General features: G+C 50.4%; 12 protein-coding genes across 12 annotated transcripts; 4 read left to right on the top strand and 8 right to left on the bottom strand.

Annotated features, from left to right (window-relative positions):
- Window positions 1-361: 361 nt before the first annotated feature.
- Window positions 362-1,597, top strand: BDV37DRAFT_245695 (aldo/keto reductase). The gene is made up of 4 exons (XM_032081678.1): window positions 362-569; window positions 625-886; window positions 949-1,276; window positions 1,337-1,597. The coding sequence occupies exons 1-4, from the start codon at window positions 433-435 to the stop codon at window positions 1,534-1,536; spliced, it is 927 nt and encodes a 308-aa protein (XP_031942698.1). The 5' UTR covers window positions 362-432; the 3' UTR covers window positions 1,537-1,597.
- An 83-nt stretch (window positions 1,598-1,680) lies between these two features.
- On the bottom strand, window positions 1,681-2,025 carry BDV37DRAFT_282047 (uncharacterized protein; the record flags this gene model as incomplete). Its single annotated transcript, XM_032086952.1, has 1 exon — window positions 1,681-2,025. One exon carries the CDS (start codon window positions 2,023-2,025, stop codon window positions 1,681-1,683), a length of 345 nt encoding a protein of 114 aa, XP_031942697.1.
- A 1,096-nt stretch (window positions 2,026-3,121) lies between these two features.
- Window positions 3,122-4,163, bottom strand: BDV37DRAFT_96440 (uncharacterized protein). The gene is made up of 2 exons (XM_032091506.1): window positions 3,742-4,163; window positions 3,122-3,672 (listed from the first exon to the last, which is right to left on the bottom strand). The coding sequence occupies exons 1-2, from the start codon at window positions 3,869-3,871 to the stop codon at window positions 3,314-3,316; spliced, it is 489 nt and encodes a 162-aa protein (XP_031942696.1). The 5' UTR covers window positions 3,872-4,163; the 3' UTR covers window positions 3,122-3,313.
- BDV37DRAFT_96435 (uncharacterized protein) lies at window positions 3,619-4,664 on the bottom strand. The gene is made up of 3 exons (XM_032091505.1): window positions 4,300-4,664; window positions 3,742-4,242; window positions 3,619-3,672 (listed from the first exon to the last, which is right to left on the bottom strand). The coding sequence occupies exons 1-2, from the start codon at window positions 4,425-4,427 to the stop codon at window positions 3,882-3,884; spliced, it is 489 nt and encodes a 162-aa protein (XP_031942695.1). The 5' UTR covers window positions 4,428-4,664; the 3' UTR covers window positions 3,619-3,672; window positions 3,742-3,881.
- Window positions 4,665-6,021: 1,357 nt separating this feature from the next.
- Window positions 6,022-7,286, top strand: BDV37DRAFT_282045 (phosphatase PAP2 family protein; the record flags this gene model as incomplete). Its single annotated transcript, XM_032086951.1, has 3 exons — window positions 6,022-6,107; window positions 6,192-6,691; window positions 6,793-7,286. 3 exons carry the CDS (start codon window positions 6,022-6,024, stop codon window positions 7,284-7,286), a joined length of 1,080 nt encoding a protein of 359 aa, XP_031942694.1.
- Window positions 7,287-7,318: 32 nt separating this feature from the next.
- On the bottom strand, window positions 7,319-8,562 carry BDV37DRAFT_96401 (vacuolar protein sorting family 37 protein). Its single transcript, XM_032091504.1, has 2 exons — window positions 8,043-8,562; window positions 7,319-7,979 (listed from the first exon to the last, which is right to left on the bottom strand). Exons 1-2 carry the CDS (start codon window positions 8,273-8,275, stop codon window positions 7,493-7,495), a joined length of 720 nt encoding a protein of 239 aa, XP_031942693.1. The 5' UTR covers window positions 8,276-8,562; the 3' UTR covers window positions 7,319-7,492.
- Window positions 8,563-8,967: 405 nt separating this feature from the next.
- BDV37DRAFT_282043 (ankyrin repeat protein) lies at window positions 8,968-9,627 on the bottom strand (the record flags this gene model as incomplete). The annotated part of the gene is made up of 1 exon (XM_032086950.1): window positions 8,968-9,627. The coding sequence occupies one exon, from the start codon at window positions 9,625-9,627 to the stop codon at window positions 8,968-8,970; it is 660 nt and encodes a 219-aa protein (XP_031942692.1).
- Window positions 9,628-9,842: 215 nt separating this feature from the next.
- BDV37DRAFT_245687 (tRNA ligase) lies at window positions 9,843-12,883 on the top strand. Its single transcript, XM_032081677.1, has one exon. It carries the CDS (start codon window positions 10,178-10,180, stop codon window positions 12,623-12,625), a length of 2,448 nt encoding a protein of 815 aa, XP_031942691.1. The 5' UTR covers window positions 9,843-10,177; the 3' UTR covers window positions 12,626-12,883.
- Window positions 12,884-13,666: 783 nt separating this feature from the next.
- On the bottom strand, window positions 13,667-15,011 carry BDV37DRAFT_282041 (putative Golgi traffic protein SFT2; the record flags this gene model as incomplete). The annotated part of the gene is made up of 4 exons (XM_032086949.1): window positions 13,667-13,819; window positions 14,094-14,244; window positions 14,455-14,575; window positions 14,783-15,011. The coding sequence occupies 4 exons, from the start codon at window positions 15,009-15,011 to the stop codon at window positions 13,667-13,669; spliced, it is 654 nt and encodes a 217-aa protein (XP_031942690.1).
- Window positions 15,012-21,442: 6,431 nt separating this feature from the next.
- BDV37DRAFT_96280 (basic helix-loop-helix domain-containing protein) lies at window positions 21,443-23,702 on the top strand. Its single transcript, XM_032091503.1, has 3 exons — window positions 21,443-21,592; window positions 21,696-21,927; window positions 22,041-23,702. The coding sequence occupies exon 3, from the start codon at window positions 22,057-22,059 to the stop codon at window positions 23,551-23,553; it is 1,497 nt and encodes a 498-aa protein (XP_031942689.1). The 5' UTR covers window positions 21,443-21,592; window positions 21,696-21,927; window positions 22,041-22,056; the 3' UTR covers window positions 23,554-23,702.
- A 691-nt stretch (window positions 23,703-24,393) lies between these two features.
- On the bottom strand, window positions 24,394-25,564 carry BDV37DRAFT_282039 (putative mitochondrial 2-oxodicarboxylate carrier protein; the record flags this gene model as incomplete). The annotated part of the gene is made up of 5 exons (XM_032086948.1): window positions 24,394-25,105; window positions 25,192-25,278; window positions 25,331-25,360; window positions 25,422-25,432; window positions 25,490-25,564. The coding sequence occupies 5 exons, from the start codon at window positions 25,562-25,564 to the stop codon at window positions 24,394-24,396; spliced, it is 915 nt and encodes a 304-aa protein (XP_031942688.1).
- Window positions 25,565-25,834: 270 nt separating this feature from the next.
- On the bottom strand, window positions 25,835-27,467 carry BDV37DRAFT_245653 (putative GPI anchored protein). The gene is made up of 2 exons (XM_032081676.1): window positions 26,557-27,467; window positions 25,835-26,503 (listed from the first exon to the last, which is right to left on the bottom strand). The coding sequence occupies exons 1-2, from the start codon at window positions 27,185-27,187 to the stop codon at window positions 25,899-25,901; spliced, it is 1,236 nt and encodes a 411-aa protein (XP_031942687.1). The 5' UTR covers window positions 27,188-27,467; the 3' UTR covers window positions 25,835-25,898.
- Window positions 27,468-27,522: the final 55 nt, after the last annotated feature.

The following is a 27,522-nucleotide window of genomic DNA, read 5'->3' as shown; positions in this document are numbered from 1 at the left end:
GTAAATACGCCTGAAACATAAATCCCTTATCCAGGCGACATCAATGATGTCACATTATTGACAACGCGAGTCTTGACAGTTCTTTACAGTCAGTTGATGGAATATTAATGGAGCTTCTAGGAGTCGCTAGAAGCAATGGGAGAATCACCCCGTATTACTTCCTTCCCAGTTCTAGCTTGTTACGTACTGATTGTGGAGCTGCTATCTTGGTTCACCGCGACGTCATCCTATCCACCGACAGGATTAATATTGGGTGCGTCAATTTGACGTCGACTGGTAGGCCAATTCTCCCATTAAAATAGACATTCTCGACTAGATTTTCTCCAATATGTAAAATATATATAGAAGGCATTGTCTCTTTGTCGACTATAAAACAACAGGAGCCCAACCCTCCAAATCATCTAAGAAACAACCACATCCTTCCAGAACAAAATGACTCAGTTCAAGCTTAACACTGGTGCAGAAATCCCTGCCATTGGATTTGGCACCTGGCAGGATGCCGAGGCACAAGAGAATGCCGTAGCTGAAGCCATTAAAGCCGGATACCGCCACATTGACACGGCACGAGTGTGAGTTCATGACCGACAGCTTCGCGAACATTAACTCAGTCCTGACAATCGATAGTTACGGAACCGAGAAAGCTGTAGGAAACGCCATCAAGAAGAGTGGTGTGCCCCGTGAGGAGCTATTCATTACGACCAAGCTCTGGAACAACAAGCACCACCCCGATGACGTCGCTCAAGCCCTTCAGGATTCGCTCAACGATCTGGACCTAGAATATGTCGACCTTTACTTGATGCATTGGCCTGTGGCATGGAAGCGAGGAGATGAGCTTTTCCCCAAGGAGAATGGAAAGCCGGCTGTCATAGATGTTGACTTCGTTGATGTATGCCTCCACATCAGCAGCGCTCTGAATTTCAAAGCTGCATGACTGACTTCCAACCACAGACGTACAAAGCAATGGAAAAGCTGCTATCCACCGGAAAGGTCAAAGCAATTGGCGTCTCGAACTTCTCCAAGGCTGACATGGAGCATCTGCTTAAGAACACCTCGGTCGTGCCCGCGGTGCATCAGCTAGAGGGCCACCCATGGCTGCAGCAGCGTTCGTTCGTCGACTGGCACAAAGAGAAGGGCATCCATGTCACTCACTACTCTCCCTTCGGAAATCAGAATGAGCTCTACAGCCGTGAAGGCACTATTGGCAAGTTGATTGATGACCCGGTACTGGTGGAGATTGGCAAGAAGCACAATAAGAGCTCAGCTCAGGTTGCTCTTGGTAAGTGTTGTGTGCTGAAGATCGATATTAATTGTGGAACATACTAACTATTCCTCGTAGCTTGGGGTGTTACGCAGGGTCATTCGGTGCTTCCTAAGTCCAAGACTCCCTCAAGAATCAGGGACAACTTGGCAGGAGACTTCAAGTTGAGCGAGGAAGATATGCAGAAGATTCATGGAATCGATAGGAAACTTCGTTTTAACGACAGCAGCTCTGACTTCGGTCGGGACTTCTTCTCTGACTTGGATGGAAAGAAATGAGCTGTTAGGGTACTCACATTGAGCTTTGAGAATGATTGTATGACTACCTTCATGATATGCCAATATAGTTGCATAATACAAGTCTCGGTTGCTGTATAAAGTCCTGATAAACGGCATCTTGTTCATATCATCCTTTTATTAAGCTTACCTATGTCTCGGCCTCAAGTTATATAAATATTGTAAATTAGTTTTGATACGACCTGCCAAATCAGATTGATTTCCGTAGGTGTCTCCATAGAAGTCCAAGGCTTCATTCCAAAGCTCTTCCGCATTCTGAACTTCCGAAGCTGCACATACACCCGAGGCGATTTTATGCTCGCCTTCCACCATGAATGCTGAAGCTAGCTCGTCCACCACGCGCATAGTGTCGGGATGGCGGCGGCCCCACCATTCAGTATAAATAAAGATAACATCCTGCAGCAAGCTCTGCGCTACCTTGAATTCACCAAGTTGGGTATTGGCCTTTCCGAGATTTACCTTGGTGGACATTATTGTTGGATGAGATTCGCCCAACACTCCTCTTTGGCTGTCAAGAATGTGGGAGAAGATATCAGTTGCTGCAGCTACTGAGTCTTTTCGTAGAAAAACCTCTCCCATATCGTTTAGTATGCGAATATAAAGTCGCTTCCGTTCATCCTTAATCAGACCTCATATTTCTTAGATCACACAACTTGCCGGTGCTGCATGCATTTGCTTGACGGAGTGTAATCTCAAGATACCTATAATTAGTAATTCAGGTTAGCTACTTTATAAGGTATATCTAAGTCTTCGGACTTATTAAAGAGTACCGGGCAATACTGATAATTGGGATCTTCATTGGAATCACAAAGCCTATCATGGAGGACGAAATAGTAGAGAAGAATCTTCTGGGACCGTGTTTACCAAACAGTAAGTATTGACAGCCGGGGTGGGAAATAGGTCTAGGCGGACGAGAATGAAGAATTCGCCATTTCCCGGATGGCGTATAAACCCTCATACCATTCCAACTGCACCTTTTTGTTTTCAATGCCAAAATATAGAACAGTCTTTCCATTAGACTCATCTATACTGTACCAAGAAGGCTTTTTCTGCTAAGAGTGTGCGGCATTTGAATTCAACCCTGGAACAATCATCCTGCGCTTATCTATATCGGGATGCTTGGTAAAGAATGGTGTTACTGAATATATAGCTGGAGAGCGGCTCAATCCAGAGAAGTCGATAGCCAGGGGCGTTTGAGGAAAGTAATACCTGTGGATCTGTTCTCTACAGAGATCCTCCATGGAAGTCTGCCGGCTCTATATTGACTGTGTCACAGGTGGCAATGCCCATGTCAAGCTTTGGTCTAGATAGACAATGATTAAGAATTTCTTAAGTAATGTATTATGAGGAGAAGTTTCTATGGCGTCGTGTGTGACGGCGCGGAAAATGAGGCTTTTGTGTTGGGGTAGATTAGATGCCCGGGTTTCTCGTGATCTGAGTTATGGGCCAGAGATTAGTTATGCAGTTATACTGAGTCTCAGAAGCCTTTTAATACAGCAATGATGGCAGTTCTGATATTGAGTGCTTCGGTCTTTGTGCAGTTGTAGTCCGGCCAAGGTATTTATTCTGAGAAAGCAGCAGTGACCATAAAATGTAATGAATGACCAGAATCCCTTGCAGTACAGAACAGGGTAACAAATCATAAATCCAAAAGCGACAAAAAAGAGAGAAGAACAAGGCGAAACATTAGAAAAATGAGAAATAGCTCGACTTTCGATGCAGACCCGGCAGATGAGATTCGCCTTCACTCTACCAAAGCTCAAGCCTTTCCTCCCAGAGGAGCAAAGGATCCAAGGGTGAGACCACGATTCAGTGAATCATATTCCTTGTCTAAAACCTTAAGAACCTGTGGCATCAGCTTACAGCAATGAAATGAGTAATCTACGTCCATGTCCTGACACGCGGTTCTCAGCTCCAAGAAACTGTATCCAGCTGCCGGTCGCTGGGGCGTTTTCGAAAGTATCCCAAACTCCTGCATTCCTTTGACAAGTGCGGCCAGGCGCATCAGATCGCATTCGAAGTTACACAGTTGCGGGCCATATCGCAAGTGATGGAATAGGTCGTAAAGAACGTCAATAACATTGCAAATACCTGCTTCCCTCGACGTCCGCAGCGTATCTGTTGAAGTCGTATATTGGTTATCATTGGGTTCTAGGTTTGCAAAAGCAACATACTTGACGGACATACCTATGACCTTAGCAGGGATTGCCAGTTTATTTGCGAAGATCTTTTCTGTGTGCTCTAGCTGGATGTGCTTCGTTACGAATTCAAAGGCTTGAGCCTTTTTAAAAGCCCATGTGATGCATAGCCACTCCATGGGATTCTCCCTAGCTATTGTCCACTGCTTCTTTTCCAAATTCTCTAGTCCACAGATCAGAAGCCATGGCAACAGCTTCGTAGCATTGGTAGTAGTCAACAAGTACAGCCATATCTCTCAGCCAGTTAAAGCATAGAGAGTGTGGCACTAACCGAGTCTGCCCGTGAAAGATAGCCATCAGTAGCAGAAACGGCACAGGTTCCCAGTCACAGATCGGCATCTCTATCTGGCCCGCAGATCGGAGCTCATTGCCCTCCTGGAACCCATTTCGGAATGTGGCCCTGAACTGTGGGCTGGCTAGAATTAAATGCTTTGAGGACGCACGAATGTGCAGAGATAATCCAGAGGGTTTGGCGAGACCTGACTGACTACTTGGGAAGGTTCATCAGTGTGCTTGAAAACAAGATCTCCGGTTGGTGTTAACATACCTTACATAGCACTTCGAGAGGAGAGAAGCGTTGAGATCACTCAAATTTTGCGGCAGGGATTTTGGAGCACGCTCCATGATGAATGTCACATCTCCATCAGGATCGAATTGATAGAGTATGGTAGACATGTTGAGGTCTCTTCAATATATTGTGGTACTCTCTTGGAGTGTAAAGCTGACTGGCAGTAGGAATAGCTGTTGTAGGTGAGAGCCCAGTTCAGAAGCTGAAGAAAACATGTAAGTATTTCATGGGGCAATGGCCTGCAAATGTGTTATTCCAGCGAAGTGTTCTTGCGCACATATTCACTGATTTAGAAACGAGTGTTCCCGGTTTATCGAAGGCAGATAAGAACAAGAAATATGAGCCCTGGGAAGACTGAGCTCTATGTAAGCTCCGCCTGTATATCTGTTGCATCTAACACACTCTGTCTTGCTGCTGGACGCAATGGCTAGCGATGAAGAGTTTCGATAAACAGTAATTACAAAACAAAATGGTATAATTTTGTATGCTCCTAAAAGCTATTCTTTTTTTTTATGGTCTTTTAAGCCTGCCATTACTTACCTAGCGCTGAATATCCTTGGTTCTTCCCGTAAACCTGACCGCTACAATATCTCCAAATCATGACGCAGTCGAAATATACTACATCCATGTTAGTAGTTCCTAGTGAGAGAGGTTTACATCATCCAGCAAGAATGTCGAGGGTACTCTTACCGTCTAGTGGATACATCCAAGTATGATAAGCTGCGCTTAGATGATCGACTCGGATTCATCAAGCCACCTGAAATAAAGTCTATAGTCTGATGCTGTATAAATTCCATGGTCATAGCGGCACACCCTGTAGTATGAGCTCCAGTGACTCTGAGCCGTAATACTTCAAAGTACGATTCTTATTTCTATCAGACCAAACTCAATGCGCCAAATAAAGAAAGTCGACTGAATTGAAATATGGAAGCCTAGCAGAATTGAGTTTGACCGTGCTGAGTGTATTGAATCATACCCAAACAAAGGTCAATTGACTGCTGCCTAGAGCCCATCCTCGGTCTGATATTAGGGCTCGTCAGCGTCTACTCCATACAGAAGAACTGATGTCTTTAATTATACGAAATTAAGCATTCGTCGCTGAACTTACGTGACTAAAATACGGCTAATCCAACGAGTCAATTTATACTAGAATAAATAACACGCACTAAGACCTGCAGTATTTCCTGCAATGATGCTTACCATACATCGCCAAGCTGAATGATGTACACTTTAGTGACTTCCTCCATGTAGAAAGATCTACAAAACAAACTGAACCACGCAAAGATCCATTCTCTACCCCGTTTTACATTCTATTATTCCATCCGACTACTAGGGAATAGACAGCAATCAAGGTATCTCCGGAACCACTCCCTTGGCAAAAAGGCAGTGTTCCCAGCCAAGAACGCGGAAAGCAAACCTGAGAATTTATTTCTCTCCCGAACTTAACCTCCTATTTAACTCACAGGGTTTCCACCTGATTGGTTCCGTAGTAGTTATTTAATCTTCGCGGTTAGGATTTGATCTTCGACTGTTGATCCCTGGCGGGTCGTCAGTCTTCGATTCTGTCAGTTGACCCGTCATAGTTAACTACTCCTTCACTCATTCTCCCCCCTTTCGTCAATCCTCCCATAATCAAGAAACACCAACACCAACACCACAAGAATATACATCTAGATGCCCGGCGACAAAACCATCCACACGATGGGGACGCGTAATGTGGACATCACCACCGCAAAACAATACCTCCCGCTTCTAGTATCCTATGTAATCGACTGGGTGTTCATCATGTACATCCCCCCCCCCCCCCCCTTTCTACTAATCTATTAATCTACTGCAGAGAAAATAAAAACTAATACAGAATGGATGACCAGAGGAATAGCCCTAATCGGCTACGGCTTCCACAAAGTCACCCCCAACCACCGTCCCTTCACACTAACCGACCCCAGCACCTCGTTCCCATACACCACGCATGAAACGGTGAGCACCGCCGTCCTGGTCGTCGTGGCGCTCATCGTGCCCGCCGTGATCATCGTTCTCGTGACCCTGGTCGTCATGCCCGGGGCATGGAATCGGGGTACGACCTGGCGGGTGAAGATCTGGGAGTGGAATGCTGGGTGGTTGGGGCTGGCGCTGGCCGTTGCGGCGGCGTTTATGGCTACCGAGGGGTTGAAGGATTTGTATGGCCGGCCGAGACCCGATATGTTGGCTCGCTGTGACCCTGATCTGGGGAATATTGCGGCGTATGTGGTTGGGGGGCTTGGGGGACAGCTGGACGGTGCGCCGAGGGTGGTCAGTTCGGAGATTTGTAGGAATAGAGGCAAGGAGTTGGTTATGGATGGGTTTGTGAGTTTTCCGAGTGGGCATTCTTCTTGTGAGTTTTTCCTTTCTTTATTATATTTTTATCCGTTTTACTCGTACTGTTTTTGGGTTGGGTTCGGGGGAAATGGATTTGGTATTGATTGATCTATCTAGTTGCCTTTGCCGGCTTGACCTATCTGAGTCTCTGGTTATGCGCAAAGTTCTCCATTGGATTCCCTTATTTGGCGCATTCGCCCTTCGGCCTGGATCTGCGCGTCCAGAAGCGCGAGGCCATTCGCGGCCTGGGCGCTGCGCCTCCCGTGCTCTTGATTATCCTTGCCTTCGTGCCGATGGCGGTCGCCTTCTTCATCTCGGCGTCGCGCTGGTTTGACTTCCGACATCATGGATTCGACATTATCTTCGGCTCCGTCATGGGCATGGTCTTCGCCTGGGGTGCATTCCGCCTGTATCACCTCCCCATCATGCGTGGTGGCGGCTGGGCCTGGGGCGCCCGAAGCCGCCGACATGCCTTCTTCAAGGGCGTCGGACTCCCAAGCCACATCGGCGGCGACAACTGGACCAGCATCGCAGACGGCCCCCGGCGAGAAGAGAGCACAGCAGGCCAAGACGTCGATCTGGAAAGCGGGCCACGCAACCTGGCAGAATAACCAAGGAACCCCCGAACGATAGTGTTGTGTGTTAGTAGAATCTTTGTTTGCGTCCCACGCGATACGTTAGTCATAGCTGTATACCCGTTCGCACTATAGTCGAGATAATCTGTGCGCCATATGCTTCGTTAGAAATAAAAGGTTACGTTATACTCAGGCCAGATCCGTTTCATCCAAATGATCCACGGTAGATATCCCAGGCTGTATCACCTCCACCCACCCACTCTCCCCTCATCCCACCGCGCCTTGGCCTCCCGTCTGGCCTCCAACTTGGCCCCCTCCGCCCGCACCCGGCGAATCCAATCCGCAACCTCCTTCTCCGTCGCCCGCCCGTGATGCTCTCCCTCCAGGAAGCTCTCCTCCACGGCATGGCACACCGCCTCCTGCTCGGCGATCGACGCCGCCAGTCGCTGGTACAGCGCCTTAGGCGACCACGGCGCCAGCGCCGCGTCCATCTCCGACTGTTTCTTCCGCCACGACACCTCCAGCGACTGGTGCGTTAGCAGCAGCGTCTCAGTCGACCCGCGCAGGTCCATCACCCGGCCCTGTAGCTCGAGCACATGGGCCGCCAGATCCTTGTTATACTTCAGCAGCGACTGGAGGTACTCCTGGTGCGCCGCGTGGGACGGATGGCGACTCGCCAGCGCGGAGATGAGACTCGGGTCTTTGAGAATCGTCTGCAGGTCCACGGTTCTGGAAACACGCCTGTCATTAGATGATGTGGTCACACGGGTCGACAGAAAGAGGGAAGCGTACGATTTCTCCTTCACGATCTCCGGTATCCAGCCCTCGTCGACGGTCGGCGGGCGAGGGAGAGACGTTATCGGGTTTGTGGCCGCATGCATGCTCGCGTCTGCTCGGTATCGTTGGGACTGCGGCGTGCCTGGCTGCGAGGCGTGCAGCTGCGGTGTGCCTCGGCGACTCGCCTCGTGGCTGGTGGGCTTGGGAGGCGGGGGTGGAGGCGTATCGGCGTTCAGCGTTGGGTTCATTGTAACGAGCGACAACTTGAAACTGCTGGCTAGGATTCAATGCGGAGGCGAGGTCGGGATTGGATCGTCGAGTCTGGCGGGATGCGGGGAAATGGGAGTCACGTGAGTTATATTCATAAGTATAGGCTCCAACTAGGTCTGCAGTTAATGCAGTCAATGCAGTCAATGCGGTCCATAATATGGACGAGGATCGTACTGATATATGACTACGGGAGACTATCGATCTAATTCGTATACTCGCTCAAGGCTAGTGGGAATTCGATGACTGCCTGAGGCCGACACCATGTGATCATCTATTCATCAACGCTAGCCATGTATACTACCCAGATACTCCTATGATAATCCTGAAATACCATGTTTGAGCCATGCATTGCCTCCTATGTGGCTCCCACCAGACGACTGGGCCTCGTGTCCCGCCTCTTGCAGCATATTAGTTGGTACCGCCGCCATGACTTCTGCAGCCACAGACAGCGATAAGAGGAAGATTCTCACTCCCTGCGGATTACACTTCTCGAGTGTGGATATCCGTGACCATATCCTTAGCCTCAGAACCGGATATAGTAGTCCAGCCAACTCAACTCCTTTCACCCGGTTTCTCACAGCGTATCCATATAGTCGGCACCAGGCCGAACAAATAGAAACCAGAGGCATTGAGCAGCCATGTCATTAATAAGAAGTTCCGTCCGCGTAGCTTAATCCATTCTGCGCCGCACCTCCCGATCCTGAGTATCCACATTAGATCCCCGAATGGCCTCCATGACCAACTCCCGAAGCTGAGCCTGCGTCGCTTCACTCTGGAAGTCGTCCCGGGCCGCCAGCTCATCAATCCTCCGTTTGAACTCCGGGTCCACCTGGTCCGTGCCCGCATTCGCCTCCTGCTCCGATACCGTGCCCAGGTTCACCTTGATGTTGGACGGCAATGGCGGAGCGGGGTTCAAGGAGTCCGTGACCTGGTCCTCGGCCGGCGCAGGCGGCAGACCCATCACTTGGCGGAGATAGACAGCAACCTCGGGGAATGACCCGTCGGCCTCGATGGACTCCTGCGCGGTGATGCCCTCGTCGTTCTTGTGGTTCACGTCGACGCCCAGCTCCTCCACGAGACATTTGGCGATCTCCACAGTCTCGGTCACGAACAGACAGGTCTCGGCATCTTCGTCGAGCAGGTTCACATTGACGTGGAATTCCTGGACCAGGGCGCGCAGCAGGTCGAGGTGGTTGTAGGATGCGGCGGCGTGCAGTAGCGAGTATCCATGCTCATCTTGGTTCGAAGCGATGGATGGGTTGGAACGCAGGAGAGTCAGCACCGCCGACGGGTTGTCGCAGGCCAGAATGTAGGGGTTGGGCTGAGACATGATGATTCCTACACGATGAGTCAGAGATGAGCCATAAAAGTGGCGGAATGGGCACTCACACAATGAGCACTATTAATAGAACAGGGACAGATATTAGGATAAGGAGCGAAAGGGCGAATCTTGAAAAGTTAGGTGAGGGAGTGAATGAGGGGCAGCTTTTAAAAGGTGCCCGGCGGAGAAAAAAAAATCAAATTAATTAAAATAATTGAATTATTGCTTGCCCCGCAGATCCGACGCCGATAAGAAACTAAAGCAACAACAGAGCCTCCGTCGTCACCTTCTCTGTGTCATCGCTGCCCACCACTGACTCATCCCCTCGTACTCCCTGACATTTCACTTGGTTCAACCTGTCGCAGGTGGGGACGAGGCCTTCTGGTTACATCGAAGGAATCAGGACCCTGTTAAAGCGGCTCCTTCCCTGCGAATCGTCTTCGTGCTCAGCGTCTGCGCGCATCCCTTCTTTGAGTCGAAAACTACTTTTCTGATCACTTTTCGGCTGGCGCAATTCATCAAAAGATTCTCGCGTCTATTACAGACCGTAAAATTGAAAATGGTTCAGCAGGACGTCGGGGAAGTCTCCTACCTGGTCCAGGCCCTCGAGGCCGCCAGCAAGAAGGGCAAGGGCAAGGGCAAGCAATCGTTCACCTGCAAGAAGTCCACTTTCCCCGTGGCCGGCTCGGATAATATCTCAGTCGATTCGTGGAAGTTCATGGACTGGGATTACAAGCGCGGCGATCTCCCCACCTACGCGCGAGGCCTCTTCACCACCCGCAGAAAGGACGGCGCGCCCGAGATCGCAGTGCGCGGATACGACAAGTTCTTCAATATCGACGAGGTTAACGACACAAAGTGGAGGAACATCGAGAATAACACACGGGGACCGTACGAGCTCAGCGTGAAAGAAAACGGATGTATTATCTTCCTGTCTGGACTGGAAGACGACACCCTGCTGGTCTGCAGCAAACACTCAACAGGATCCAGGAATGATACCGAGATGAGCCATGCACAAGCAGGTGAACAGTGGATCGAGCGACATGTCTCGACCGTGGGCAAGTCGGTAAAGGAACTGGCTCAAGAGTTGCGTCGGATGAATGCTACCGCGGTTGGAGAGCTCTGTGACGATAGCTTCGAGGAACACGTATTGGCGTACGATGAGTCGGCTGCCGGCTTCTACCTGCATGGTATCAACTACAATGTACCCGAGTTCACGACGTGTCCCGGTGCCGAGGTACATGCGTTCGCCGATAAATGGGGGTTCAAGAAAGCGAAGTTCGTAGAATACGACGATATCGATTCAGTGAAGAGGTTCCTTGAGGGATGTGCAGAGTCTGGAACCTGGGATGGTCGAGAGACGGAAGGATTTGTAGTTCGGTGTCAGAAAAACGAGGGTGGTAGGGGTCCGTACCAGGATTGGTTCTTCAAATACAAGTTCGAGGAGCCCTACTTGATGTACAGACAGTGGCGCGAATGCACCAAGGCGGTTATTGCTGGAAAGGTCCCTAACATCAAGAAACACAAGAAAATCACCGAGGAGTACCTGAAGTATGCGCGGAGACAGCTCGTCCAAAACCCTCATCTGGCGAAGGAATACCAACACAACCACGGGATTATTGCCATGCGAGAGGGCTTCCTCCAAGAACGAGGCCTGAAAGGATCCGAGATCATTGCGCTGGAGGCGGAGGGACAGGAGGAAGTGAAGAACGACGTGATCCTGGTTCCCATTGCTTCTCTAGGCTGTGGAAAGACTACAGTGGCGCTTGCTTTGACCAAACTGTTTGGATGGGGACATGTGCAAAACGATAACATCCCGAAGCAGAAGAACAAGCCGAAGAAGTTTGCTCTCGACATCACGAATCTTCTGGCGACACACCCCGTGGTGATTGCGGACCGGAACAATCACATGCGGCGCGAAAGACAGCAGCTCATGGACGACATCTTTCCGGTGGTCCCTCGGGCGAAGTTTGTAGCTCTGCAGTATGTTCACGACCCCAAGGGGAAGATGCTCCCAGGCATCCGAGAGGTTACCCGACGGCGAGTGCTCGACCGTGGTGACAACCACCAGACCATCCGCGCTGGAAGCAAGAACTCAGACGAGATTATCGGCATCATGGAAGGTTTCCTCAGTCGATTTGAGGGTGTCGATACCGACCGTGAACCGGACAAGAGCTTCGACGAGGTCATTGATCTAGACGTGTCTGCTGATTCGCGGGGCAACTTGGACACGGTAGTGACCACATTGCATAAACTCTACCCACACATCGTGAAACAGGTCCCAACCCCACAGGAGCTCGATGCTGCCCTTGACTGGGCGATGTCCGACTACCAAGTCCAGATCGACCTCAGCCACCAATACGGGGCGAAGACCCAGAAGGACAAGAACAAGAAAGGCGCCCAGTCCACCCCAACACCTAATGTAACCCCTGAGAGCTTAGCAAAGGGTATCGAATACTTCTGCATCTCCCTGCCGGCAGCCGAGGTGTCGGAAGTTCTCCAGTCCTTGTTCCCTCCCTCCACAGACCCTGAGCAAGCCCGTGTGTACCGTCAGCTAGCGAATACTCGGCGCATCCAGCCCACGTTCCATGTGACATTGATTCACCGAGCCTCGAAGAAAGACCGCCCGGAAGTTTGGGACGGCTACACCCAGCAATACATCCAGGCGATGAAGGAGAAACCCGAGTCGGATCCTACCGTGACCCCAGCCCTAGCCCCTGCCCGCGTCCGGCTAGAACGCCTTATCTGGGATGATCGTTTGATGGCTTTCGTTGCTCGGATCATGCCCCCAGAGGACGACGAGCAGGCGGGATGGGCCTGTGCGAATGACATCCCACACGTTACGGTGGGCACGGTCTCGCCCCAGGTCAAGCCCAAGGAGAGCAACGATCTGTTGCAGCGCTGGTACCAGGTAGGATCTGGCGGCGACACGGGTATCTGGGAGGCTGAGATCCCGGGTGTGAAGGTGGTGAATGGCACGCTTGGACTGGTTATGAGCAGGCGGTAGGCTTACAACTTACGACCGACGATGACTAGAGAAAAACAGAAAAGACCTATCCAAAAACAGGTCAGATAAAAGAAGAAAAAAAGTTTTAAGTACTAATGAATGAATATACATTCAACTCTCATGCATGAATATATCCTGATATCCATAGATGATGTATCTTACACTCCATGATGGAGTGTCTTTAAGTACAGCGATGAACATGACACAGCACAACACCACTAGTCCATGCCAATAATTTCCTCCATCTCCAGGCTAATCTTTATAAATAAATTACTTTATATAAATAATACTTACCAACATTAGATAGCATAATCTATATACCGTGGTCTAAAATATATATTAAAGTAAATCCATCCTAATCACCGCCCACACGTGAGATATATCTATCTTACTACCCATACAAAAACCACACAAAAGATAACCACAACCGAAAGAAAAATATATATATATATATATATATATAGAGAAAAGGAAAGGGGAGACCAGGGTATACATCGCCCAAACTTATACTAGATTTATCTTATGATTTCTCTTGGGTACCAAGGATGGAGGAGACATGTATATTGTAAGATGTATGACCGGGGTCGAATGAATATAGCTAGGAGATTGCTTGTATCCTGGAATGATTTAGTGGACACATATTGGACCCTCCTTGGGTTAGTATCAAGAGATATGTGTCTATGTATCTCTGTCTATGTATTTATGTACTTATGGAGGTGAAATGATCTCTGATGTTTTGGCGATGGCCTCGCCAGGAGATAATACTACGTAACTTTTGTGGCTAAAATGTCGCATTGGTGAAATATGCAGAAGCTGAGATTATGAGGCATTTACTGTGTGGAATGTGGAAGAGATACGAGTTGGTACGGATACCTCTTTGGTTTAATGGCTTTATTCATTATAGACATATTGAGAATAATCTTTGCGCAATTCGTCATCCATTCATCGAGGTATACAAGGGATGGAGAATTGTAGAATACATAAACTGGGTCTATCATGCGACGATCGAATAGTCCACAGCATACATCCAGCGAGGGGCAGTCAGCCGGTCATCCAAGTCGTAACGCGCTGCGCGCCAAATCGTCCCATGAATTGCAACCCAGTGCTACCCATGGGAAAGTAGCTGACGAGGTACCAGATCAGAGCGGCGAGTTGGAAGATCGACGAAATGAGGGTGAGGAAGGTGTTATGGCGCTGCGAAGAGAAAGTGTCAGCAAGGCTGGTCATCGTGCTAGACCAGGGGGGGGTGGCCAAGATGCGGCATCTGCGGTATATTTGTTGCCCCGAGCTCACATGTACCACGCATAGTGATGTCATGCAGATCTAGTCCCAGACCAAATGCACGGCAGATCGAGGTGCAAGTATAACGTCTACTAGCGTGGGGGGCAAAGGTGCAAGCAGAAACTAGGAGACGACACCATCCCAACCAAGGTATAGCATGTAACGGAGGACTGAAACATGGACTTACCCCGACGGCGAAGTAGAGAGTCATGGCAATCGCCCCAAAATAGGCGGCAGTAAATGGGAGTCGTGGTCCCGAGACCAGGTGCTTAGCGTAGACCAGGGGTCCCATGAGAACTGCCCATGACAGCAAAAACAGCAAGGAACCCACAGACCATCTAATGAGAAACCGGTTCTGTCAGCCTCAACGCACTCAAACTCTACGCAGCGAGTGGTCGCCGGTAGCCTGCAGGCCAGATGCTAGGCGCGATCGGAGTGCGTGGCTCTCAGCCACAGGCCTTACACCGCCGCGTGCACGGGACTTCAGGAATGTTGTGGTGTGAAGGAGCCCTGGATCCAGAGGGATGGGCCGGTATTTGGAGACTTACAGGACAGCGAACTTGCGGGGCTTGAGCGAGAGCACCGGGAATAAGAAAAAGCAAATAAAGAAACAAACCGCGGCGCCGGCATTACATGCAATGAATACGAGCATACGATCCCACCGACTCACTAGTGCGATATCAGCCTTGTGCAAACAATGGAAAAAGAAGAAGGTAAATGATGCGCCAGAACGGGGAACAGAAGCACGGAATCCACAGGCTTCCGTGGCACCCGCCCTGATGCAGGAACTGGATCTCCGTCACCTGGACTAGGCAGTGCAGAAAAATCAAGGAATAGGAGTCCTTCGGAGAATCGGTCATATGTTCGGAGACTTACAAGCGAAGAAACTATCTTCCTCCTCCCGTCGACTTGCAGCCGGGAGGGGAGCTCCTGGAGCTTCATGAGTGGGCAGTTGCACGTATCCCTCGCCTTGACCGAGTGGATTCCAGGACTGTAACCGAGATAGGAAAGACGTGGACGAGGAGTTGGTGCGTACGGGGACGTCTGGGTCTCTCCGAGACCAGCCCAATGAGTTGACTGAATCGCGAAACGAACTAGTCGCCATGATCACGACTTGCTTTCCAGGAAAACCTGTTTCTCTTTCTTGATATGGACTGAGACCTAGAAGGCCCGTAACTGTTACTCCGCGTTAGTGGAAATAGCGGGTAGACCAGTGGGAATGCAGCCTGGGATGGCAAGCTGAGGAAACCTCTGCAGGGACTATGCACGACGGAAACCAATATGCGCGTGCAGATGATCTGCAGATATCAACGATGGAGGGTGGCAGAGGATGGCACCCGAGACGGTGATAGGACAAGACAATGCGGGCCAGATGACTTTGCGCAACCGGGCTAGACTCCGAGCTTGGGGCACGGGGCAAAACGAATGAAGCGTCGCGGACACAGAGTCGCGTCGCGTCAATAAGCTTGTGATCGCCTTTTAGAATAGATTAGTATGGTATCCAAGAGGTGACGACGAAGCTCTGTCCCCTTGGTTTAAACTCTCGAGAGGGTTGCTTGGACTCTCGACGTTGATAGGCTGAAGAGGGATATAGATCGAGCGGTGTAACGCTGCGTCCCACCAAGAATGACGGTATCTTCCACCCAAGGTATGCAAGCCGAGACGGTAAATCCCGTAGTGACTAGTGACTCACTGCGGAGATCGGAATGGGAGGGGGGGAAAGAAGGCTGCACGATGATGGTCTATTGAACGGACGTAACGGTGCGATAACACTAGTTTCGAGAGCGATCGTCTCTACACCGGCTGCCCTACTAACCATCGTCAGATGACCCTCGAAAAAAGGAGAACTAAAAATGGGACGAAGGAGGGGGGAACGATGGGGGGCAAGAGGGAGGAGGGGGGGGGGGAGGTAAAAAAAGGTGCGAGTGAGGGTGGTGGTTGGACGCGAGGCAGAAACAATGATGGTGCATACCGTGGATATTTTCGGTCGACGCTAGGATGAAGAATCTTGATTTTCAAAGTGGTGTAGACTTTGGAGACGACTGAATACTTTTTCCAGTTGGTCTCCCAATCATCCAAGGAGGGTTGACAGACACCAACAAGGGAAAGTTCGCATCGAAGAACGGAAGAATGGACGGTGCTCACCTTCGCAGCTTCGAGCTCCTCCAGCACGGGGACTACGAGCCAATCAGCATTCTTACGGCCACGGTCACTGCGGACGGCGACTTCAGGTTAGCGCCGTGTCGACACTAAACCCAAAGTGAGCTGATGATCCAGCCGAGGAGCGATCCGCCAATCAAGAACTGAGGAGGGAGCACCAATACATTGGATTGGTGGACGAGGGAGATCACTGTCCTCCATGTGTGTGGCCATTGGACAGAACAGTCTCCGCCACCATCTTCTGGGGTTAATTTGTTTAGCGCCGTTTCCGCTGAACCAGCTAGAGTGACGTATGGAGTACTCTTGCGAATGTATCTGCGAAGATATTTCGGGATATGTATGAATGTATGCATGGATGTATGTCCAGTGCCTCAGAGTATGACTGGCGAGTCACCCGTACCCACTCTATACCAAGCAGCTGAATCAGAAGCTCTGACGATACTCCCCAGACCACTGCGCTTGTTTAGACCCGTGGCGATCCAGTGTACCCCCTGTTCAGTCATCGACTTAGCCTAGTCGATCTTCTCTAGAGTAGCCGTTGATTGCAGAAGTCTACTTGAACTTCACGTTTCTACTACCGGAGTATATTCGGGGTAGTACAACGGGGGACTAGTCTCGATAGTAATCTCCAAGTTTTCTCTACCAGACTAGCCCAACCCCGATTACGTAGATGGCATGGAGTACCACCTGCAATGGACCCGATATACTCCTGGTTCACGTACCCCTCCAGCAGTTGCAAATGCGACGACCCCGCTAGTTATCTCGTCGGAGCTTCCACTATCTTTCTTCCCGTGTGGGGATCGGATAAGAGACCCATCTAATATCCGAGGGCGAGTTATCGCCTCCCCATGTCTGAGGTTACATAATGGCTGCGGATGTTTTCTCCCCCTGGGTTACGTTGGAGATTGCGAGCGCAATTCCGATGGGTCTCCTCCATGAATTTCCCTTTTTTCTTTTTCTTTTTCTTTTTCTTTTTAATTTAAATGAATCATGACCCCACGGTAGCATGCACGCCGGCGCCCTAAACCAAGAAATACGCCCTTAACGCTCTTAGTGCTAACTAGTATGAGCGGGGAGACGCTGCAAATTAATGGTCCTCCTTGCGGTAACCGTAGATTATCGGCCATGCACTCCGAACCTTCACGGGACGGCACGGGTACGGGAGCCAAACTGCGCACTGCGTTGGGCTCCATTCCTCCGGGCTCGTCGAGTGTAACTTCTTAAGACGATAATCAATACCATGGATGAGAAGATATACCCGACGCGACGAATAAACAGGAAGAATTCGCAACACACCGCTCTTTCGCGTTTTTGTGAATAGCGAATCAAACCATGGTTCATACCTCACCTGGGTTGGTACGCCAGTATGCCGGACTAGGATATCACAGTCAAGAGATAAACATGTCGACATGCCATCCTGGATTGTCGCTATTAGACACTATCCGGTTTTAGGGCCAGGGAAGGCCGATAATAGATGCAATTCCCGTGGTTGATTGGTTCGCCCCAGGTTTCTAGCATTCCGGAGGCAAAAGGATATCTCCCCATGTCCCAGATTGATTAAAGGCTCCCCCACATTCTTGGGAGGATTTCAAATCAAGGATATTCCCAAAGTGGTTGGAAGGAATGGATAAAGTAGGAACGAGAAAATGGAGCCAAGAAAAACGAAAACGAAAAAGAATAATGAACATAATAATACTAATAATAATTCAGACCGACAGAGTTTAAGGGAGGATACAGAACCAGGGAACTGCAAAACATAATCGTAACAATTTGAGATCCAACATCGACAATAGACCACATGAAATATCGCAATTAGACTCGTACTAAATCCGCCCTCCGCCTATCAGAGAAGGGACTCGCTCGGGAGGCGACAGAAACCCCAACTGCAGAGTGTCACGGACCGCCTGCTGGATGTCAGCCTCGATAACGCTCGGACTTCCGATTCTGAATCGATAATGATCCTCCTACTATACTAGGGTGGGATTGATGGTTACCTGGTACCCCGTAGGAACTCGCCCAGCACCCCGTTCCTAGTCAGTCGAAGCACATTGTCCACTTGGTCCGTAGCCGCTTCGGCCTGTTCTTCCAGCCTGTAGATCCTTCCAGTGGCCATTGCGAATGCTTAAATTCAAAGAGATGGATGGTACTCCTTGTTGGGCTCCCTTCGTACTGAAAGTTCACACACCGACAGATAGACTTCAGTCGAGAAGGAGATCATTTCCATCCACTCATCCCTTCCACATGGTGTCCCACGATCAGCCAGTAGCTACATTCCATACCGTTGAGACGATCCCTACTAATCCTGCTTGGGGAAAGGCAAGTCTCCTACCTCTTAGTCTTGTCAGCTATGATGTCATTCTCGGTGTTTGAGTGGGAGAGTATCGTATCTGATGATTATCTGCAAATTAAATGGGGGAGCAAGACAATACAATAGCATAGTTATGATTAATAAATAGAAACAGGAGGAGAGGGGGAAAAGAACAGAAAACGAAAACGAAAAGAAAAAGAAAAACCACAAACAGGGATCTGGTGCATTAATCCATTAATTAATGGGTGACTATAGCTTTCTGCCTATGAGCTAGTCTGCGTCCCCCATGCCCATTGATCATTCTGCCTGCTGAATGATCTTGGCATGTTTGGAGTTTGCCCTAAGAGGGCATCTGATACATCCAGGCAAGCTTTGGTGTGCAGGTCCCAAAATTAACAGCAGGACTTCTTTGCCCTCCTAGTAGAAAAAAGAGCCCGACCATCGTGAGTCATGACGTCGTGTCGAAAGGGGGCACAGGTGACAAATATAGTAGTACCTGGGTGCTCATGGGATTGCGGTGGGTGTTATTCTTCTCGATCCGAAGTGTGCTACCCTCCTTGTTGGAAGCATATCTGACCTTGCCCTACACCCTATCCAGTCGTATAGCCACCCCGGGTCCCATTCTTCCGTTATTCAGGATACCTATTTGATTTAATTAATTAATTATTAATAAAATAATGAGTATTATTTAAACTTTCATCATCATCATAATAGTGGTATTCTGTTATTTTTCGTTTTCCCGTTGGCTTGCCTTAAACCCCTCGGCCCTATGAATTGTCACATACCGAGCATCTATTGACCTTCATTGCCACTGGTCCATTTATTTTTATTTTTAATTACATTTTTTTTAATATTTCTTCTCATTTTTTATTTACTTTCCCTCCTTGGTGTGGCAGCGAAACCTTGATATTTTTTTTTTTTTTAAAAAAAATAGAGAATTAAACTGGTTTTCCCCTAGAGCGCCCCGTAATGCACGTAATTCTTGTAGTCGGTCTTGTTAAGCCTCGTTGATTTGAAGATCGACAGCCTGCATGACCCTCATCGTGATATATCAAATGAGAAGGTCCGACAAACGCCTCCGAACTCCTTTAAAGCCTTCCTTCCCTCGTTGTTCAACCCTCTTGTATCTCCGTTGCTTTCCTTTCGCCTGTTCGTCTTGACACTCTCCAACACCGTCCGACGAGGTTAGGATATCCATGCCATATCTTATTCGCTTTCCCACGCGCTCTGCAACCGACTTCACTCTCATCAACTTTCCCTTCATGAAAGGGAACTCGAAGGATTACCATTTGGTTTGTGCATCGGTGCTCAAACCTCTTGTTCCTGCGGCATCTTGGTGCCAATCACCGTATATTATTCAAGTTAGTATGCCCTCTCCTGTCGCCCCCAACCCTGGGTTCCGGCGTATCCGCCGTACTGGTTCATGACCATGCGCTGTGAGGGGATGAGGCTCTTCATAGTTGCCTTTCCAATCCTTTGCTTCTTTCGCCTCAGCCGAGTTCAGTGATTGGGCGTTTGAGGCGCAAGCGGTCACTGCCACGTGCAAGGCATCGACACCTCATGTATTGTCCCTGCCTGGGGGCCTCCTCTGTCTCTACTTATACTTGTCTTTTCCCCAACTGGCATCGGTGGGGAACACCATCGGAGACGGTTCAGTGCCTTTGCTAACCCTTTCTGTTCATGACAGTCCGTGGACCTCTCTGATCGCTAGCTGCAAGATCCGTACTTGGTGAGTCAGCACAATTTCTCCTACGTTGTTTCTTAGACCCAACTTCTATCTCCTTTGAATTCTGCTTTTTCTGTTCCATGTTTTATTTGTGTTTATTTTCATGATATTTTCTATTGCCATGCCATGTCATCAAGGGGGAGAGAGGGTATGGCGTCATGGGCAGAGAAGAGCGCATGTCGGAGCATCATGTCTCAGACAATGTGAGACGGGGACAATACCCCTCTTTTTTGATTCTCCTGTCACTCCTTCAGAATGTTGGACGAGGAACTTCCCGCGTTGAGCCATCGCTTGGAAACGGTGCGTCACCGATGGTTGCGCGGTGTTGCTGAAACCCGAACCCTGTATGCCTTTCTTGTAGCGGGGATCGAAGCCACCGATCGTATCTTCAGTGCGTGGGGCGCTTATTCGACGATCCCATTGCCCAGACGTCAAGGCCGCGGGGCACTATTCTAAGGCACACATCGTCTCACCGGCCCTGAGGGGAAAAAAGCACCTTGCCGGCTCAACCAGGCGGAGAACAGCGATCCGAGGGTCAGAAAAGAGGAGTCTGCAATCAAAGAAAAGAAAAAGAAAAAGAACGTTGGATGTTCAACTGGAACCGAAGTCGATCCCCAACTTCAAACCAAACCAAACCAAATTCTGGGGAAATCTGGCTTTTTTTTTCTTCGATTCTCCACTCAGGCACCGAACATTCCATTTCGGTCAGAGAATACGATCCAACAAGACAGACGGTAATGCCGAGAGTCACCGCCTTTGCGGGAGGGACTGCCATTGCTGCCAGTGCTTACCGCCTCTCTCATTTTCTCTTCTCCTTGGTTGCTGCGCCGCCCCCACTCGGTGCCTTTTCCAGTCCCTATCACTATCGCAAGCCTTCTTTCGCTCTCTATCTCTTCTCCTCTCCCCACTTTCTTAATCGTCTTCGCCTTCCTTCCTGTCGCATACAGACACATCATCTGTAACTCGACTTCGTGTGAGCTTGGTTCACAGGCAAAACTCAACTCGGTTGTGTTCTGTCACTTTCAAGTTCTATCCTGTCTCTGACCCACGTTGTGCTCTCCTTTTTTTTCCCTCCCCCATTGTCTTGTACCCCGTCGCCTCCGGACCCAGTATTCTATTTCTAGTCGCTTTTTTTTCTCCTTTGCCCGCCTCGCTTATGGCCACGCATCCTTCTCACCTCCTTTAGCCTGTTTCTATTCTGTCGTGACCCCTAATCGTCTATTTTCTATTGCTTACACTCGTAAGCTTTCAGCGGTATCTCGTATTTCTCTTTGTGCGCTCGACGGTGCCACCTATTGGGTTGTGACTCCCGCCTCCCATCGTGGCATTTTCCGCCTGGTCCGCCTTCGACTCATACTTTCCACCACGCCCTCGTTCTTCCGTGATTTGGCAGCAGCCATCCCTTGCGTCGCCGTGAATACCGCCCGCTCTTCCTTTCAATCATATCCTTACTTGTTTAAGGGGCTTCTCGGCATACTTCCATATATCCTTGGTTAGTTAACCCACGATCCCCTGATCTTATTCTTGCGATCTCGGCGTTTAGCACCTTGGCGCACGCACACGTTTACTGATGCGGTTTTTGCACCTCGCTTCAGATTTCTATTAGCCGACGCCCAGATTTCCGTTTGTGACTAGGCCCAATTACTCGAAGATCACTGAACATTGAAATCCATCGAACTCGATCATATTCGCCCTCAACGCCCTACTATCCTCAGTCTGTGTGCGAATCCGCCCGAAGAGAATCATTTTCGAACCCATCGCGTCACTCAAGGGTGGAGTTGGTTTTCCTGTCCTGCACTGAACTCCGGACATTTCAGATCTTGGATCGTAAGGGGTTCCCTCTGGAAACGTGCTTGACTTTCCTGTTCGGAGCTGCCCACCAGCTGCACGATGGCGGAAGCGAGTATTTTCATAAAGCATGATCCTGACGACCACAACAGTGACCACAAGCATTTCATGATGTCGCACGCCGGCTATTCGATGCCCAATCAATACGGCGGCACCAATGACGGTGTTGACCCCTCCGAACTGACCATGCACAACAGTGGATTCATGCCATATAACTTTGGATCCCAAAGCTTCAACTTCGGCGGCAACTCTGGAATTGACACGGATGAGTTGCTCGACTTGGAGATTAATGGACAGAATGGCATCCAGCGCGCTGATAGCATGAACTTCCTCCAGGATCAGCACTCGAGCGCTGGGATTTCGATGAGTCACCCGAATCAGATGTCCCAGATGTATTCAAACACACCGGATGGGGCTCCGATGCATAGCCCCTTCTTGCATAACAGTTTCAATTATGACCACTTCCGAGCCATGAATCAGCAACAGCCGGGTGCGCATATGCAAAATGCCGGCTCCCATTTTGAGCAGAACTACATCAATACCAAGGGACGGCCCACTCTGCAGACCATGGACCGTTCCGCGGATGGCCGTAGCCCCATGACACCGAAGACTCCTGCCTTGGCCGGTTTAACCCTGGGAACACCAGAGTCGGGCAGTTTCCCAACTGCGCAGCCCATCAGGACTGGGTTGCACCCTCGACACCAAAAGACTCTTTCGAACCAGTGGGACGGAACCCCCGGAAGTGCTCATTCATTCGGAGTTGAATCTCCCATCTCATCTCCTCCCAATCCCCACCATGTTGGAATCTCCGAGATCCTGAAATCGGGCAAGCATGCTTCCTTGCCGGCCAAGGTTGATACACACATGCCCGGAACTGCCCAGGATTTGGAGTCACAGGAAGCCAAGCGACGTCGTCGGAGGGCCTCACATAACCTGGTTGAGCGTCGCCGACGCGACAACATCAACGAACGCATCCAGGACCTGTCCCATCTTGTTCCCCAGCATCGGCTAGAGGATGACAAAGTCCGGAAGCAACTTGTTAACAACACCGCCATGTCTAGCACTGGAGCCAGCTCCAACGCAGCCACGTCATTGTTGGCTGGTGGCAACGGTCGTCGCGCAGCTGGCAACATTACCATGGGGTTGCCGATCGAGGAAAAGGAAAAGGGCCCGAACAAAGGCGACATTCTGAACGGGGCCGTCGGCTGGATGCGAGACCTCATGTGGTCGCTCCATGTGAAACTCCAACAGGAAGCCGAACTGGCGGAGTTGATCAGCAGCCTGGGAGGCACTTGGCCTTTTGAGCAAACCGAAGAAGAGAAGCGCATGCGCACGGAGATCCTGGATGCGCTGGAGAAGAATGACCCCAGTTCGTTCAGCTACAGCCGGGCCCCGGGCAGTGGGCTGCGAGTGCCGAAGCATACCAATATGGCCGGAGACCCTGTCGCGTCCAATGGCGGGCTGAGTCCACAGAACTTGAGCCCCTCGTTCAACAGCGGGGCTAGTAGCAACAGTGGGACCGGCCAGGCCCAGTACTGGAGCAGCTCCGGCCACGCGGGGATGAGCTTCAAGGAGGAAGATGAGTACGCCATGGAAATGAACTAGACATCTCCGATGGTGTTGTGCCCATCCGGGGTTCTATGAGTGCATGCCATGCATGACCCTATTGCATACACGGCGTCATATGGAGGGAGCGATCCGGCGTACGCGGAAGTCTTGACATACCCAGACTAATTTTTCTGATTCACTCACCCAGTTCATGTGAAGTTTGCTTTGTTGCTTTTCCCGTTCTTGTGGATTTGCCCGGTTACGCTATTCTGTTGTCCAATATCTTTATAAGCTCGTTCTGTCTGTCGTTTATATCAATGCTCCACCCCTTGACTTTTCGCTGTCTATTTTTTGGCTATCTATGTCCCTGGTTTCTGCTTCTACCGCTCAGACTTGTCGCTTTCTCTATCTTTATAATGTTATGCATAATGACGGCCAAGACCGACTCGGTATCATCTGCTTTTTGTCTATTTATCCAGAACGCGGTGCGAACTAGTTTTCTGCTAGCAATGCTGCCCGTCTGAGAGGGGCTTCTACATGCGTTTTTACATCGATACCCTTTCTCTGTTTCTGTTGCCTGCTCAAGATTTCCTTTGCCCATGATGCGATTGGTTGTATCTCGGATGTTCTTTGCTGTGTTATATAATGGTTAGTCATACATGACGGTTTTTCTACTGGTATCAGATTCTCGATCCCGACGTAGTCCAATAGAGCGCTCGTGATCTACGTAGCACACACAGTATAAGAGCGGTATCTTTCGAGCGAGATATCATCAAAAGTCCAATTGACATAAACACATATAAAAGTCTTTTACTACACCTCCCTCTAACTGAAAAGCAAGGTCTTTCTCTAGTGGCAAGCAAAAGAAGAACACACAAGAACCGAAAACGTACTCGATCAGAGATTCTCACCCCGCATCTTACGGAAGAAATCCATCACTCCCGTAAACACCACCAACAGGATACCACCACCAGGACCCAACCGCAGCACCTTGGGAATGAATCCCTTGTACAGCGCCCCGAAGCCCTCCTCCTTCATCACCGTGCCCACCGCCGGCCAGGCCCAGTTGTACTTGGGGGTCTGCCCCGCCACCTTGGGGCTGTTCTGAATCCGCGACTTCACCACATCCATCGGCGTGTTGAGAATCGTACCCGCCGTACCACCAATCGTACCCGCGATGAGATCGTTCCGCGTCTGCTCGGTCTTGTTTCCGGGCTCGACCTTGGGCAGCTGCGCGCGCACCTGGAAGATACAGCCGAAGTAACCAGCGTTCCAGAGGATGTGTCGCCACAGCGTCGACTCGAGGCCGTTGTACAGGGCCAGGGGTCCCTCCGTTTGCACGATCTTCTTGACGACGTCGAGCATGCCGTTGTACTTGGACGCGCGGTCTTGCAGACGGATCTTGACCAGCTCGAAGGGCACGACGACGAAGGATTCGGTGGCGCCGGCAGTGGCGCCCGTCAGCACGGCGAGCGATTGCGTCTGCTTCTCCACTCCGAACAGGCCCCGGTAGAAAGATCCCCAGCTGTCGTTGGCGGCGAATTTGGTCGCGCGCTTGGGCGCTTCCATCAGAATCGGGGCGGAGATACCGCGGTACAGACGGGATGCGCTTTATTACGTTAGGTGTGGTTTTCTTTTTCTTTTTCTTTTTTTTTTGTCTTCGACGGTGGTGTTCGTGTGGAATGGATGGCTTACCCCTCATTCTTGACGATCTTGCGCAGACAGTCGAACATGCCCGTGTAGAACTCCTCGCCCGCGGCGCGGGTGCCGGATTGCAGTTGGCTGTGTGGGGTTAGATTCGGTTTGTTGGTGGATATGGCCTGATGGAGCTTACACTCGGGTCTTCACGACGTCCAATGGGTACCTGGGGACATTCTTTTGGTTAGAATTGATACGATTGGCGATCGGATCAGAATTGAGCATACATGACCAGGATCTAGATTGGAGTCAGTGGGTTTGGTTAGCATGACAGGTCGCAGCTCCGATAACGCACCTCGGACACACCAGCCACCGCGCCGGCGGCGAACTGGTATTGGAAGGGGAGGGGCTTCTGAGTGTTGGCCGACATTGTTGCGGATATGGAGGGAAACAAAACTACGCAGCAATGGGACAATGGAAGCTGGAGAGGTGGTGAGGGGAGTGGGAAAAGAAGAGAAGGGAAGGAGATCACGCAAGCGTGCGAAGGAGCGAAAGCGAGCGGAGTTGCACGTCGGAGCGTATCGGACCAATTCCCGAACGGGAAAAATCCCAGCCCGGTGAGAAGTCCAACACGGCCCCACAACGCTGCCGACTGCAAAACGCCCCACGGGGTGAGCATACTTAGTTAAGATTATTATTAAGGATCATTCCCATTCGTGGTTCTCGTTTTCTGCGTTCTACTAGTAAGTACATGCGCTCGCGCCTCATCCAATCGTCCAGAGCACCCCGATTAGGAAATTGATTCCGGCCAGGCTCATTCCTTCCGGGAGGTTTCTCTCGCCAGCGGAATTCGTGGGCTGCTCCTTCGCCACGGTCCCTGTCGCAGTCCCCGTTTCCTGTGCGGTGCAGCTGGAGCCGCATGCGAACCCTGTTGGACAGCATCCCCCACCTGCGGTGTCTGCGCAGCGGAACCACCCACTCGCGCATCGTCCCGTCGTCGCTGGCGGCGCTTCCGTCTCGGCGGGAACCACAATGGTTCGGTCGTTAGTCGTGATCGTCGTCGATGGGGTCTGGGGGCACGAGCTGGTATCACAGTCGCGGCCGGTGCGACAACATCCTCCCTGGTAGACAGCGGAACAGGCGTAGAATCCAATGGGACAGATCGACCCCGTCTGGGAGGCGGTCGCCGTCGAGAGACTCGTTGGTCGAGCAGGCGGAGTAAACTCTCCGGTGGATTCAGAGGACGATCGTGTCGTGCTGCTGCTCCGGCTGCTACTAAAAACCGTGCTAGTTGCGGGAACTGTGTCCGTGACAGTCGACACCATGATAGTCGAGCTCACCGTGATCGTCACCGTGTACACGTTGGCGCCTGCAAATTCATTAGCCCAAAGCTCATCATCTTATAAATCGGCCCGGACTTACAGCCACCGCTGACACATTCGTATCCGGGGATACAGCATCCGCCACCCAATGACGCAGGACAGCTAGTGTACCCTTGCTGACACGAACCAATCGTGCCAGAGCAATGCTGTCCGTCCGGACAACACCCGACATCCCCAGACCCTGTATCGTCAACCAGCTCACAGGTCGATCCCGTACTGCAGCAGCTGTCCGGGCGATTAATCGAGGCGCATGAATTTGTCCCCGCGGGGCATTTGAATTCTCTCCGAAGAAGCGGTGAGAATTGGGCCATCCATCCGTGGGAGTTGTAAGTCTCACCCACAGACTGGGATGGCTGATACGGATATATGCGAGGGTGTAGATCAGATTGTGTCTTTTCTGGGGTTTGAGAGCTCTGTAGGTCGGTCTGGTTGTTCTCTCCGAAGTACCAGTAGTCGAGAAAGAACTTCTCGCCTTCGTCGTCGCTCATCTTCTTGATGCCCCGGACGGAGGTTTGAGATAGCTGGTTTTGAATAACTGCATTGCGTTGCAGGATGCTGTATGTGTCTAGATCTGCCTTTTTGTGGTAGATGGATGAGTTGCCGTCTGTCAGTGCCTGGACTGGCAGTGGTGCTGGTCCGAGAGCCCAGGCGAGAAGAGGGAAGACCAGCATCTGTGCTTGGAATATCTGTTCTCGCCATGTTAGTTCATAATAATCTTCAAAGTAAACATGAAGATAGGTATTCACCTAGAACTACGACAGTGATTGACGTCAAGATATATAATTCTACCGTAACCCGACCAGAGTTAGATACGATAAAATCCTGAGGTCTTAAAAGAAGAGTAAGAGAAATCGGAAAGAATGAAAGAAGGAATGACAGCAGATCGACAAAATGCAGATCCTGACGGACAGCTAAATATAATACTAGTCCAAGCCTGAAGTTGGGTTGTCGGTTTGAATTAAATCTTGAGGTGAACAAATCAGTGGCTGGGGAGCCCGTGCTGAAA

The sequence above is a fragment of the Aspergillus pseudonomiae genome (genome assembly GCF_009193645.1).
Source record: "Aspergillus pseudonomiae strain CBS 119388 unplaced genomic scaffold BDV37scaffold_24, whole genome shotgun sequence".
Taxonomy (NCBI): domain Eukaryota; kingdom Fungi; phylum Ascomycota; class Eurotiomycetes; order Eurotiales; family Aspergillaceae; genus Aspergillus; species Aspergillus pseudonomiae.
This window is presented reverse-complemented; position numbering and strand designations above follow the sequence as displayed.

Bases quoted from the DNA above. Each gene is read 5' to 3' on its own strand.
- BDV37DRAFT_245695 (XM_032081678.1), top strand. From the start codon at position 433: ATGACTCAGTTCAAGCTTAACACTGGTGCAGAAATCCCTGCCATTGGA. The intron at 570-624 runs GTGAGTTCATGA...GACAATCGATAG, and splicing joins CACATTGACACGGCACGAGT to TTACGGAACCGAGAAAGCTG. The intron at 1,277-1,336 runs GTAAGTGTTGTG...TATTCCTCGTAG, and splicing joins CTCAGCTCAGGTTGCTCTTG to CTTGGGGTGTTACGCAGGGT.
- BDV37DRAFT_96440 (XM_032091506.1), bottom strand. From the start codon at position 3,871: ATGGAGTGGCTATGCATCACATGGGCTTTTAAAAAGGCTCAAGCCTTT. The intron at 3,673-3,741 runs GTATGTCCGTCA...CGACTTCAACAG, and splicing joins AATCCCTGCTAAGGTCATAG to ATACGCTGCGGACGTCGAGG.
- BDV37DRAFT_96435 (XM_032091505.1), bottom strand. From the start codon at position 4,427: ATGTCTACCATACTCTATCAATTCGATCCTGATGGAGATGTGACATTC. The intron at 4,243-4,299 runs GTATGTTAACAC...AACCTTCCCAAG, and splicing joins CTCTCGAAGTGCTATGTAAG to TAGTCAGTCAGGTCTCGCCA.
- BDV37DRAFT_96401 (XM_032091504.1), bottom strand. From the start codon at position 8,275: ATGAACCCAACGCTGAACGCCGATACGCCTCCACCCCCGCCTCCCAAG. The intron at 7,980-8,042 runs GTACGCTTCCCT...GCGTGTTTCCAG, and splicing joins GAGATCGTGAAGGAGAAATC to AACCGTGGACCTGCAGACGA.
- BDV37DRAFT_245687 (XM_032081677.1), top strand. From the start codon at position 10,178: ATGGTTCAGCAGGACGTCGGGGAAGTCTCCTACCTGGTCCAGGCCCTC.
- BDV37DRAFT_96280 (XM_032091503.1), top strand. From the start codon at position 22,057: ATGATGTCGCACGCCGGCTATTCGATGCCCAATCAATACGGCGGCACC.
- BDV37DRAFT_245653 (XM_032081676.1), bottom strand. From the start codon at position 27,187: ATGCTGGTCTTCCCTCTTCTCGCCTGGGCTCTCGGACCAGCACCACTG. The intron at 26,504-26,556 runs GTAAGTCCGGGC...ATGAATTTGCAG, and splicing joins CGAATGTGTCAGCGGTGGCT to GCGCCAACGTGTACACGGTG.